Source organism: Ambystoma mexicanum, chromosome 6p, assembly GCF_040938575.1.
Source record: "Ambystoma mexicanum isolate Mex_15411 chromosome 6p, UKY_AmexF1_1, whole genome shotgun sequence".
Taxonomy (NCBI): Eukaryota; Metazoa; Chordata; class Amphibia; order Caudata; family Ambystomatidae; genus Ambystoma; species Ambystoma mexicanum.
In genome coordinates, this window is record NC_090935.1 from 1278422123 (window position 1) to 1278436747 (window position 14625).

The 14625-nt window shown below is 43.4% G+C and overlaps 1 protein-coding gene across 22 annotated transcripts in view; it reads right to left on the bottom strand.

The window, feature by feature from the left end:
- PTPRD (protein tyrosine phosphatase receptor type D) overlaps positions 1-14625 on the bottom strand; it is a 4803934-nt gene that overhangs the window by 638472 nt on the left and 4150837 nt on the right. For all 22 annotated transcript variants that reach the window (XM_069625937.1, XM_069625939.1, XM_069625938.1 and 19 more), the window contains one exon: positions 2941-3082. In XM_069625937.1, the coding sequence (XP_069482038.1) occupies positions 2941-3082 (142 nt within the window). The remainder of the gene's footprint in view (positions 1-2940; positions 3083-14625) is intronic.

The window sequence follows — 14625 nt, forward strand, 5'->3', positions numbered from 1 at the left end:
CTTGGCTCTCAGTCCTATTTTTCATTAACTGTACCTTGTGCGTCTTCACACTTTTGCTCTTTTTATTTGCTTGCTTCTCTTCTCCGGAATGTTCTCCCTCTTTCTTTACGGTCCATTGATTCATATCCTACTTTGCGTGTTGCTCTGAAAACCTTTTTACTTCAATCGTAATGTTGTACTTTAATTAATGTTGTTACTGAAAGTGTTTATCTGCTGTGTATTGTATCATAATCTACTCTCGATATTGTACTGTAAATTGGCTTCTGTACAGCACCTCGTTGTAAGGTTCTATATAAATAACAAATACATACAAATACATATATTGCTAGACATGGGCAAACAAGTATTTTAATCTCAATAATAAATAATAGTGACTGTTGTTAAAATTCAGTTAGTTCAATACAAAGTGTTTTCTGTGTCTTTTTGCTCAGGCAACCATTTTAGACAGAATCGTTGATATTCACAATCCAACAGCAAAGCAAAATGTGCAGTACGCATGCTAAATAGACCATTGTAAGAATTAAGCACACGCAGGCATACTCGTCTAATGAACCCCAGAAAGGTGCTTATGAACTAATCTTGCCTACAGACGGAGTTGGCATGCAAAGATCGGGCTAAATAGAAACAGATGAGAGAGAGAGAGAGAGACAGAGAGACAGAGAGAGAGAGAGAGATAGATAGAGATGGGGAGATAGAGATAGATGAGGAAGAAGATGGATGAGTGAATGGCTGGGAGATTGGGGTGTTTGGATGAGGGAGTGGGTGGGTCGGTGGAGGGTTGGACTGATAGTGGATTGGTGGATGTGTGGATGTGGATAGATGGAGGGATACAGGATTTGATAATTGATGCTTAGAGGGCAATAGACTTACACACCAGAATGGTGGGCAGACAGTTAGCTGGGAAGATCGATGGAAAGCCCCTTTCATAGAGAGACAGGTATGCTGTTTCTGTTACTTAGAATGTGAAGCCTTCCACCTGTACATCCGTCATGCCTAATCAGCCTGTTCCATGTATGTGCCATCAGTCAGAAAGACATACCGGCGGTGAGTCAGACAGATATATCATGCGATCTGTTCACTTCTTGGTTTTATAAACATTTTTGGGGTGCTACTTCAATGCAGTCATAAGAAATGTTAACGTTTTCATGTGCATTGTTTCGTACGAAACACGGAGCGGAGTGACAGTATGTGCATACAAACACACCACAATGTTTACAATGAAGCACTTTTCTCAAACTTTGAGAAAACGATTCCGAAGCACTGCACCTATATTTAAAAGTGGCATTTAGCAGACAAGTGTGGGATGATTAAGATTCCTTCCTAAATGGTCTGACTGCTTCTTGATTCGTCGATTCTTTTCAACTGATTAATTCTTGAATATTCATGTCTATTAAAAGTGCGCCTAATTGTCCTATCTTCTTAGCAAGTGCCTCGTGTAGCTAGGCACCTGCTCGAGACCAAGGTAAATCAAACATAATGGCTGTAGTTTTGTGCAATTAAGGAGAAAACGTGCCTTTCCTGGTGGCGTGGGCCTATTCCAGGCATGTGTAGAGGCAAACAGAATAGTTATACAGCAAGGAAATGTTGTAACGACTTCACTGAATGTATCCGACAGAGAATTCCTTGTTGTAGGTAAACGTGTGCCCACTTGATGTGTGTAAGTATGTGGTAAAATACTCAGGTAGGCCGGGCTGTGCATCTCTCTCTTTCTCTCTCTGTCTCTCTGCCTGGGTGTCTCTGCACCATGCTCTCGTTGTTGGCGAGCCTCTCATGCAAACCCTTACAAGGTTGGCTTTGATCCACTTCCGTGGCAGCCAACTTAGGTTCTTAGGATCTTCTTTAATGCTGTTAACCTTGACACCTCCACCTGAAGCAGCCGATGGTGGGAGTACTCTTGAGTACAGTTCTTAGCTGGGCACGAGAACCTCTAGGTTGGTATCACTTGGGAGGACAGATTGGAGAGGCAGTGGACTGCTGTCAACTCCCCTCCAGAGTCCAAAACAGAGAAAAAGCAGGAAGTGGGATGCAGACAGTGGTTTCATCCCAAGATCTGTGTGTTCAGGTTTAGCTTCCAGCAAAAGTGGAACTCATTTAGGGCTGAGGCAGTGAGCATATATAGGTGACATTGCAGTGCACATACGGCTTTTGAGTGTCTTGAGGAATGTCTAGCATGAGTGCAGCCGCGTGGCATGAGTCTTGCATCTCTGTGTATTTCAGGTCTTACAGGATGTCTGCTGTCTGTCTTCTCCCTCTATTCTTTTACTGTGCATGCTAGCGGATTGTTCCATTGCTGGTACAGAAGAAGGGGAATAAGGTGGAGGTACGAATTTGATGCACGGAAGAGGCACGTGCATCCACACTACACAGCTTTGAGGAAATCCTTAGTCATAACAGTTAAGTAATGGTCGCCCTGTATCTTTGCTAATTCTATGGGAGAAAATGGTTCTCTCACAAAAACAAAAAAACTGTGACGCAACCCCATTGACAACACTTCCTTGTTTGAAAAGGAATGTCAAACAGGATTGGAAAATGTTACAAGGAAAGTGGAAAAGAAAAATCTTGATTTCAAGTAATTTGCAGCCTCAAACATTTTCTGAGAAAAACGAACAAGCATGTTTACATTACAAAGCCAAGACGCTATCTACATTTATCAGACATGGTGAAAAAAACGATTGACACACGTAAATCAATGGCAGGTGTACAATGCAGACTGTCTTAAGGAATACGTGGAATGTAAGCAATACACTTGTTATATACAATGCATCATAAAGAATAACTTCATAAAGAAATGTACAGCTTCAACATTCGTACACAAGCTTTCCATTCCTTCATTTACAATGCATCGCAAGCCACACAGCGCATTGCCATTCAGACATCCATCACAAAGCCAAAAACAAGATGGAGGCAGCCATCTTGCATCAAAAGAGAAGAGGGACTTACCACGCAGAACCGTGAGTCTAGTGGATACACTAATTTCTCCAACATTGTTAGAGGCCACACATTCATAAATTGCCTCATCTCTCGGGGTCCTCAATGGCTGTATTCTGAGGACGGACCCAGAGCCATCGTCGAACTCTATCACCTGTGGGTGGAAACGCAAGCTGTCACAGGTGTTGTAACTGTTCCCTACCTCTTAGACAAGTAGAGGAGATCATGAAAAAAGAATGTCCCATTACTCCTCCACCAACTTGCAAACCCTCCCATATTCTGTATGTCAAAATAACAGAGTGTACACATTTTCCAACTTATGCAACATTCTGAAGGTTGGCATAATTAGATGCTGAATGTCAATGTTACTAAAGGGAAGCCTCTTTGTTATAATGAATGTTCTTGTATACAAAGCACATACAGCATGGATGACGGAGTACTGTGTGTAGGCAATAACATACCAGAATATATACTTGTCAGCAGTTGTTGCAGGTAAGGCATGAGCCTATAGACTCCCAAGAGTACATTGTGCCCTGATACTTAACTTCATACATGCGTATTCTAGTTCTTTAGCAGGCTGTTGTTGTGGTCCAGAAAACGTGGCTAGTTCACGCTCCAGTGCATCTCCTACACCCATGCATTGTTTTGCACCGCTCAGCAGGCAACATTTTGGAGTTACTTTAGAATGCGTTTCACACGTTTTCTGAGTATACAGCTAGAGGGGTGACCCCACAAAATCAAAGTAACACAAGCAAATGTATTTTGTTTTGGGGTGCGTAAAACAATAACAGAAGGCACTGAACCTTTCTGGCAGTAACAGTCAGGGATGGCGCCAGGTCCTTTCAACCCTTCAAAAGAAAGGGGCCACAAGCCTCAGCGGGGACCCCAGTGACTGCCCCGATATTACCAGTCTAATAACACAGAAATATATTCCTTACATTCAGGGACTTACAGTGTGCGCTTTGAGGCACTCCCCTTACAAGCTGTGTTTGCTGAGCCCATCCTGCCGTCACTTCCATTTGGAAAAACAGAAGTTCCTCCATGTCAGCCAGTTGGTTCCAAAGAAGGATTCATTGTTATTCAGCGGGCATTCAGTGTTTCAGCTCCCCGCTGGCTCGCCGTCTCGTGATAATTGGCGGCTATTAAACTTATCTTTATCGCCATTATAATGTATGCCATCCACGGGTGCCTCAGACTGCTTTCTGCTCAAAGCATGGCGGGGGCCAACCATCATGTTGAAATGGGCCCCCACACATCTTCAGCCGGACCTGGTAACAGTGCTGCGGGTCTGCCAGCTGGACTGACAGTAAATGCATAAACTAAAGATTTTTTAATAAAAAAATAATAATCATTGGCCCCTAAAATGGATCTTTACAATCACACATATCCTATTTATTTCAGGCAGACGTATGCAGGAAGCATATACTGCAGGTAATGAAAGGAGGGATGAATACAACTCAACCCATGGTTCCTGCTTTAAGAACAGTGCCTGGAAGCCGAGATTTCAGTGTGTTTGTGCCTTTTATACACGGGTGTAAACTGGTTCTGCAGGGCACTTAAGGCTGATGGGATCAATACATCTCACCCCAGCAAAACACACTAATTTATGCAAGAGTAGTGATTGGCTAAAGGTGGGCCACAGCAAATTAAGGAAATGTGCAGAAATGTACCACCAGCACAGAGGAGTTGCAAAAACACAGCAAAGTACAACGCATCGACTAATAAGCAAATCTAACTTTGCAACACGAACATTGAATGTCCTGTGACATGTGCCATGTCCTCGGGTGTATTCACATCATGTCTCCTGATGAGGATGGTCTGCATTCCCATGGTACACCGGCATTTGGAGGATACCGTCTAGCCTATCAGAGGGGGCTCTCGTTGCGGCCTTGATGAACAGTTCACCAACTCTGGCTAGGGCTCTCGTTGCCAACCACGTGCCCTGAGCCATTGTGCAGCCCCCCCTCTTTCAAGCGTCGAGCAGTTTGAGCACATATTGCATGTACTTTACTGGCAAATAGCTGCATGGATGGGCCTGCCATTAAACACGTAGGATTCCAGAGATGTGCAGTGCCTCGTGGTGGGTGCCTCAGACACATGTGGGTATGCACTTGACTGCTCGCAGCTTCTTCCCCTCCTGCTTCAATTAATGGCTCCTCCCTGACACCTCGGCCCACAGACCCTCCACTCCCCACCCTACCTGAGACTGGGTGATCTGCTCCCCACTGTTCTCTCGCCTGGTTGCTTTTACATCCATTACTACCAAACTGTCTGCCCTCCCACTCTCCTGTTAGCTCCCTGCCCTCTTGTTTCTCTCTTTCCCTCATCATGTTCTTCCCCCTGTGTTTATAAAGCGTTCCATTGCATCCTAAAGCTAGGTCTGCCCTCAATAAATATACTAATAATAATAATAATAATAATAAGACGAATAATAAGTGCCTCCTTCCCTTGACTTGGTGGGACCAATGAATTTACACAATCGATTGACTGCTCGTCTCCCAAGGCCTGCATTGTATATGGCCTTGCTTGGATACTGAGACACTGAGGTCAGGACACTGTGAGACAAGGGTCCTGATAACTGGTTACCCCAACAGGTCTGGGGATAATATCCTGTTAGTTTTGAACTTGGGAAAGATTATCTTCAATGAAGAATGGTAGTTGGGAATGAGACTTCTCTTTCCCTGCTGTCACCACTAGAACACTGTTGAAATATCCTGCTACAGGAATTGTTGTTCACCTTGATCCAGGCCACTGCTGTGTTCCCCAACGACGACACGCACTTCTATTTTCCTTCTTCAGATGTATGTTGGTGGCCCTCCAGTTCCATGTAGTCTCTGGAGACTTTCAACATTACTGGAACTGCCACCATAATCATAGGAACCCCCAGCAGTAGACCCGTGGTAACAGGAGACGAAACAGTTTGGATATTAACAAAACATTTGCATCAAAAGGTCTTTAACAGGCAGCCATGACATTCGGAGAGTCGCAGCATCAGGACCAGTATTCCATTCCACCAATCATTTCCCAGCTTTATCTCCAGTGAAAATGAACAGCTACTATTCAGAGGAAACAGGTTCTCGGACTTGCCTATGGAACGGTGTACACTTTCCCTCTGGTTCTACTAAACTACCGGGGTCCAACTCTGGTGACCTCCCGTGACTACTAGAGACTTCTCTGTTGATCTGAAAAGAGGCTTCTAAAAGTAATGAATGCCTACTAAGTGTTCATAAAAGTGCTTACTTACGTGCAACAGTAGATACAACACAATTAGAACTGTATCCTTGGGTGTGCACCCATCATTGGATCCAGCTGTTCGTTATATGCTGTCTTTGTCAGGCCACATCTCCCTGAAGCAGTGGGCCCAGGGTGCTCAACCGTTGCTTTACTTGGTGGGTCAATGATGCTTGGAAGTCATCTCATACTGTTTTAGATAAGGGGGCGGGGGTGACCTTGGAGTTTGAACACATGCCTCAGGAGAAGCTTCATCATACCATCTGCACACTGCACATTTTCCGCTGGCATCCTTTAAATGCCAGAATTCAACTACAATTGAATGTTTGCCACACAAGGCTATCCATTGTGCCACAACACGTTATCTACCCCCCTCAAAGCTACAGATGGTAGGTTGCCTTTGTGCCCTAGGAGACAGGCCATTTATTGGATGAAGCCCCTCAGTTTTCTGGTCATTAACCCGAAAAAGGGATCGTTCTGGTCTGCAAAGTCTCTTTGGAAGACGCGTCTCATTTCATGAGGAAACTGTTTACCTTTCGACCTTTCAATTATCAATTATCCCTAGAGAATTGGTTATAGTCCTACTCCTTGGACTAGGTCTGTTTGTGAATTTTATTTAATTTTGTGTTCTTGTAGTTATCTCATATGGTTTTTTTATCCGTTTTTTTACTGTTTTTAATCCTTGCAATTTGGATTTGGAATGTCATAATGTTCTGTGATTATGTGTGCAATCGCTGTGGAAAGCAGTCTGTTACTGTTTTAGGTCCTTTTCACAGTACATAGCGAACCTCAATAAATTAATCACCCTTACAAATATCTTTGTGGCGGTGATGGTTGAAGGCAGGGGCATGCGTCATCCATGCGTCTATACAGAGGTAGCAGTACTGCAGAGTCATTTGTGCTAAAAACGCATTTGCTCACACACCCAATCTTACAGTATTACATGATGTATTTCAGTGCATGTGAATGGTGCATGAAGCTACTGTTTTATTTTTATTTTTTATACTGCGATTCCATGACTTGTTCTGGGCTTCATGTGAATGCATTTGTTAAGAAAATACTGCGTGATCACGTTAAATGAGCAATTTTCAAGACCTGCTTGTGCTGCGTCATATCGGTTGTCCCGCATGAAGCATGACATCTCCTTTCACTCTCAGTGTCTTCGACTGCAGAGTTGCACGGATTTCTACACCTCCCAACCAAACTGCCTCAAGGTCCAATGTGCTATGCACAAGGCGTTTGCAAGGCCTTAGCTACGAAGTCTATGCTGATCCATCACCAGTTGGAGTCACACTCAGTATGTTTTGTGTTGCTTTCTCTTTTCTCTGTCCTATTATATCATAACAAGGGATTTGAACTTCTTCGATGAGCTGGCTATTAAAGCATTGCTCTTTCTCATGCGGCCCTGGCATATGCCCTCCGCTCAGGGTTCAGCATTACATTAGGCAGTCTTCGCTGACAGCTTGCTGGCACCCTTGGTGACATTATCCACCAGATGTAGAGTTCAACGTCTGGGATTTTATTAGATGTGCAAGAGTCACCCTACTGCTTGTCCATGGCATGCTGTTACTTCCACCTGTGGCCATTGTTTGCAAATTCTCTGCGAAGGGCTTTTTAACTGTCTTCTGCTCAATCTGTGTTGGTCGGCTAGGCAGGTCTCCTTCTCATATGTGCTTTTCCTGTCATCGGCATGTGAGTTACAGTAGTTCTCTGTTAGCCATTTGCTAATTGCAATGTCCACTAATTGTATGCCCAAGGCAATTTCCGCAAATCACACAACGATCCGTGCCAGGTCTGCGGGTCACAAGCACCTGCGACTCGCTAACTTGCCTTCTCTTCTATTAAGTAGTTTTGCAACATTTTTCTTAGCACATTTCAAGCTGTTCATTTCTGCTGGTGAACTGCCGTGCTGTACTGGTACTGCACTGCCGTGTTCGTGCATATGTCTTGCGATCATTCTTTGGGGTAGCAAGTTTGACAGCGAGCAACTCACAGCTGGTCATTTCACTGTTACCCATCTCACCATATTGATTACATTGGATTTCAACCAGGCTTCGAGTGTATAAAATATCTTACAACAACATGGATGCTTACGGCGTGGGCTCAGATATGGGACCCCGCAGGGTATTCGTCTACCGGGGTAGCACTTGCAATATCACGCTACATTGCACGGCTCTGTACACAAAGTCCAAATGCCCATCTCACGTTAACGCTCATCAATTGCCTGTATTTCGAGGAATTAAATACATTTAATGCTGCACTGATGTTACTCATGGGTATAAGCAAAAACGATAGTGGGTGAACTAACTGCAACACTTCGTCATGATAGCAACATTAACTGTGCCCTTATTTCTTGCTGGTATGATGCTAAATATGTGCTGTATATGTATTTATTTAATCAGCAAGTATTTATGTTTTAAAATTAAAGCGTTATGCTTCCAAATGTAATCCTCACATCATCACTTGCAAGACATGCATGCACTTGTTGTTGCATCTCCCGATTTCATGTCAACCCACACATTAAGATTTCCACGCTGTATATAAATGTAACGATCTTTTACACTGTCATTGTTTATGAAAAGAAAACATTAAAACAACCTCTTTAAAGCGCCGATCTAAACTTTTACGCAACAGTGTGAAATGCCTCATTTCAGTTTTTGCTCCTACGCTAATCCTTAAAGCCTTCCACTGAAATAATAACAAAGCTGTTGCTTCCAACTCACACACAACATGCCAAGAACATGTTAACTCTGAATCTTGCAAGCTGAGAGTTGCTTATTGGCATTCGTGTTTGGGCCAGGATCCCGGCTCTCCACAGAGAGTGCTGGTAACAACTCGCCTCGTTGGCCGGGAGAACCTCAAATTGCAGTCTCCGACCGAGCTCAACATGTCACACACACAGATCCCATCTTCCTCTCACAGAGGCAAACATGGGATTAGAAGGTGAGCTATCAGTGAGTAGAGTTCAGCATGAAGAAAGAGCTATTGGGCAGTACCATCAAAAAGCCTTCATTTCACCATATCTTAAAGAATTGCACCGCAAATTTTCTCTCAAACTAAAGCCGATTTCGAGTGGTCATCAGGACTAGCAGCACACCCTATTTACTAGGTCCTTCTGAATGTCAACCGAGGTCGCAACGGCCTGAGATCTCTATCGTGGGATCACTGTGCCAGTACAGTAAGGGCATCTTTGAGTTGCCATGTGGAATATTGTGCTTGCTTCAGAGAGATCTAGATCGGCAGATGAAAAGGAAAATAGTCCTGTGGACAAGGAGTGGCACAGCTTGCGGGTGTCAGCATACCACAGGATCTGATAGCATCACACAGACTACTTCACAGGAGTACTGAGAGTTGCCTCTGTCTGCACATCCTAGAACTTCAGATTCCATAAGCACTATGAAGAAGGAAGGACGAGCAGCCATGTCGACTGCTCTCTATATTCCTGAGAAGGAGATGTTTAGGAATGCCACAAAGTCATTCTGGGCTCTGATTGAAAACAGACTAATCAATTATTAAAGGGTTCTCTCAGAATTGTTAATGGTAGACCATTTAAAAAAAAAAAAACAATGTACTTTAGATCGCACGAATAAGCTAACCGAAAGGCATCGGAGCACAGAATAGAGGAGTTTATCATGCCGTAATAAAATAGTTTCTGTGTCCTGAGGGAAGCAGCTTTTACCCCTACAGAACATGGGGAAGCATGTCATGATCACCCCAGGGTCTCACTCTCTTCTTACCCATATGTGTGGTCTACTTCACATTACCAAATGGGAAGTTGAAAAAAAAAATTAGGACAACTAGCTTGCAATTGTGGTGGCAATGGTAAGTGGTACATTGAATAACATGGAAAGAGGAAAGGAAATGACATCAGAACCGGCACAATGAGGTGAATGCAAATGAATACATCGGAAAATCACATGACTGCGTTACAGGCAAGAAGGCGGGTTGGCCACAGGAAAGAGCAGGAAGTCAGACAATCTGTGCACGGATGCTCTCTGCATCTGGCTCAGCAGGGAATGATAAAGCGGAAAGGCAAGCCCATCCAGGCACATCATGTGTGTTATACAAACTGCACAACATTTGCCTACATGCACTGACCATATATATATAATAAACTAAAGGACTGGTTATAATAGTTATCATCCGAGCTGCTGCATTGCCAGGGTTCTTTTAATGTGCCCATGTGTTCATAGGGACGTTCAGATGTGCTCCCTGCAGGTGCAAGGCTACTGTGCAGAGCTTATAACTGGATTAGATTTGTCAGCCATTTTACTTGGTATCTTCGGGCAGGATTTTCCTCCTTATGCCACAGTTAGTACACCTTTAGAGCACTTTCACCTTATGCTTGCGCGCTGACAAAATGCATATGTATATCTGCATAAACAATTCCAAAATGTCCCCTACCACGCAATACCAATTTCTGTAGGGGGAGAGTGGAGACAACGCAACAGAGTCTCCCACAGTTTCCAAGTAGAAGAAATACATCGCTCACTTGGATTCATCCAGGATCGTGCAGGACTTGAAGGCCCAAAATGTGGTGAACTTTTGAAACCGATGGACTGCGGTGGAACCAGTTGGCTCTATGCATCTGAACATTGTTCTCTTTTGCAAAATGGAGCGGTTGTTTGAAACACTGTCAGTCAGGGTCCATTAGTCCTCAAGTTGTATTGTCAGTTGAGCGTTTGTTTGAAACACTGTCAGTCAGGGTCCATTAGTCCTCAACTTGTATTGTCAGTTGAAACAACCTGGTGACACTGTTTTTGATGACCTTAACAGACTTCACACATTCATATGACTATATGCAGTATCCTGAATGATAGTTCCTACAAAACACGTACCTCAAATAGTTACACAAATATGTGGGTCAACGCTGTGTCATTTCATTCACCAACCTGAACACAAGGGCAGTTTTTTTATTTATTTTTTATTTTAGTGACTCTATGCCCTCATGCACAACCGCTCACACGAGAGCTTTAGCAGCACACACGTGAATATGGCTGCTCTTTGAATGCAGCTCGATGCTATCTGTGCCTGACCTTTAACACGGTACCCAGATATGAGAAGACATCTCAGGAACAACGTACTTGTCTTAGGAGCAGGGAGATGATAAAAAAGCATACGTGCTTATCATTGGTTGTGCGGTTAGAAGATTGAGCACCTTAGCATGCAGCACTATGTAAATCACCACCAAATATAATATGCCATAGTAGAGGTCTGCTTGCTTCAGAACCTAATGAATAGTCCAAAGTTGCTCACGGAGCCTTGGGCGTGTTGCTTTTCGTGTTACTCTTCACCAAAGCCCCCACCACAATGTAGTGGCAAACATTTGTGTAAGAAAATAACATTTGAGACACAAAATCACAAATAGTGTAGAAATTGAGTCTAATTATAATAGGCACAGCCTGCTAGAGGAATTGTCACTGTGCTCTGCTATTTGCAAGTAAATACCTAATCAGTGAGGTGCTTCATTTAAATCAGGTGTGGGTCATGGGCACACTGCTTCAAGACATCCACAATCAACATTGTTTCGTCCTCCTGCCTAATTGAAATGAGCACTAGGCATGTAAAATGGCATTTGTTACAACCCATCGGTGGCTTTATTGAAATTGCACATTTTGCATTGTTTTTTGTGGGTAGAGAATTGCTGTAAGATGGCGGGGGGCGTTAAAGCCACCTGCACAGGGCCTTTCTGAACCGCAACAGTAAGGCTGCAGGACACAATGTACGAGCACCTTGTTCAAGAATGCCATGCAGAGGAAAGTGTGATGTTTGCTCCTGAGCAATATAAAGTTTTATGAAGTGTGGAAGTCCAAAGAAGCATCATCATCAGGCAGCGGTCATAACACACAACCTAACCAAATCTTTTATTTCAAAAGAGACTGTAGGGATGAAAGCCCTCTTTAAAACACCCTTTTAACAATGCCTTCCTCTTTTTGCTTGTCTTTAATGATGTCCTGAATATTTCTCTACACCGAACTCCATGCAGGTCTCACTGGGGAAGAAATTCGGTTACATATATATTTGCATTTGAAATTGAAAACATGAATTGCTAATAACCCTTTGACTCATGTGACGGATTTGTCTGAAAGTCTACAATTGAAACGTTTGTGATGCCCCAATTCCACCCCCTCACCCCGCCAGACTCGAAAGTTTCAGAAAGATGATTTGAAAAATAAAAAAAAATATTAAGAAAACAAACAAAACGGATTTTCGGACTAGTGCCCATTCATTTGCCAATAGACAAAAAAGATCATTGTTTTAGCAGGCCATACAGCCAAAACCACTGGACAGATTTAAACCAGGTTGGAAACAACATGGGCACAAAGCGTTGACTCGCGGTCCTTGTGTGGTTTGGTGTTATTCTGTCCAGTATTTATTTAAATATTAGATGGAGAAGGGGTTCTTTTCCAAAATAGATAGCTATATCTCAGAACACTTGCCAAGGAACCGGGTGTTTATAAATGAAACAGCCACCATCTTATTTTTGATGGGAGAAATAGGCGTGGCTAGTGCTATTTTCAGGTGAAAAATTAGGGAAATGCCTTTAGGGCAGAGATGGGGGGGGGGGTAATAGGACACCAATTTAAATTTGGGAGTTGGAGGAGACTGAGTTTGCAACACTAAGGTTTCCTGTAACCTCAGATATCGGACAAAATAACAGTGGCTACCCGACATCTCAACTGAAACTGTGTCACAGAAACAACTAGTGTTATAGAGGGAATGGGAGAGGGCAGGAGAGGTGAGGAGGCCATCAGGGGATTGGGTCGAGCTGGCATAGACGTGGGGGGGACTTTGGGAGGGCATGAAAGCATTTTTTACTTTGCCATTTTTCCCCGGTAGCTTCTTCTATGACAAACAGAAACAAGTTGTTTCATTGCTTGTTGGTATATACGTGGTTATTCAGCATCACACCAGCAATAACTTATGGTTAGCATTTTTTTTGCCATTTTTCCAGAGAGCCACGGATATGTAAAATAGAAATAACTTGTTTTATTGGTTGTTGGTATACGTGCAGGTATAGAGCATTGCGTTGGCTAGAACCGGGGGCATACCTACGGCTAGCCGATATTTTGAGTGGAACTGGGTCACAGAAACGACAAGTCTTATAGGAGTAATGGGTGAAGGTATGGAATGTGAAAGGGCCATCAGGGGAATGGGGGGAGCTGGCACAGATATGGGGGCCACTTGGTGAGGGCTTGGGAGAACAGGAAAGTATTGTTCCCACCTTTTTGTTGATATCTGCAGCTACAGCAAACAGAAACAAGTAGCTTCATTGTTTGTAGGTATAAGCGCAGGTATTCAGGATCGCGCCAGGCATATGTAGCCACGTTAACAAACCACGTCCGTTGATTGGTTGCTACTGGACATGCGACAATGTAGAATAGCTGCAGGTATTAATTCATATATTTCTGTGGAATAATCATATTATTCTGTGGATGTTACAACACACAATTGTATCTGCATTTCTGTTTCCATGCCCTCACTTATCCCCTTGTTGGCAATGTGTTATTTTGAGTTGGTAAAAAATCTACATGTATCCACAGCTCAAGTGGGTGTTTATAGCCACAGATCGAATAGCTGCAGTTATAAAATATGGTTTTATGAGCAGGTTTGTATTTGTTTTGGTGTTTACAATTGGTTGGTGTTACTGTTGCAATTGTGTAGTTGCCTGTGATAGGTTGCAGTGAAAATGTGTCTGCCATTTCAGTAGTTTGCTTACAATAGTCCTATTTTTGTGCCATTGATTTTGGAAGACTTTTGTCATTCTGATTGCAAAACTCACACTGTGCACATGCTGAGTCTGTAACCGATGTGAAAGTAACTGTTAGTAAATCTATATATGTAAAGGAAAACATCCTGATTGACTGACTCATCAACGCCCAGTTCAAACTGTTTAACCTAGGAATGTGAAATTTGGAAGGTACAATGTTTTCAAGACATAGGCACCCACTCATTTATCTATTTAATTTATTTATTTTGCATTTGTAAGGCGCTTATACATCAAGTACATTTTGTTTCAAAGCGTCCACAGGGCAAATGGGAGGGAACATGGGAGTGAAAGGCAAATATAATAACAATGAAGAGAAATAAAGAAGCAGTCCTACTAGGCCCTGTGAGCATTCGGAACGTGCAAGTGCAGAGAGAGAGAAGGGATGAGGGAGGGGGGTAAGTGCTAGGGGCTCCTCATAGGAAAGTGCTAGGGAGTATGTTTGCAAGCAGCTGTTAAGTACCCGGCAGAAATCACTTGGTAAGAGTGGTCAACTGCCAATACAATAAGTGCAGATCTGTGAGACAGCACAGGTCAGTGGGCGTCCAAAGGCAAGTGCTGGGAATGGACGGAGGCTGAAGGCGATTGGCGGGAGGGCCAGGACCCAGAAGGACACATAAAGGCCCTGGTCAGGGGGAAAGAGGACCTGAACAGGAATGTCTTAAGGAGCTTCCAGAATTTGAGGAGATCTGTCTCAA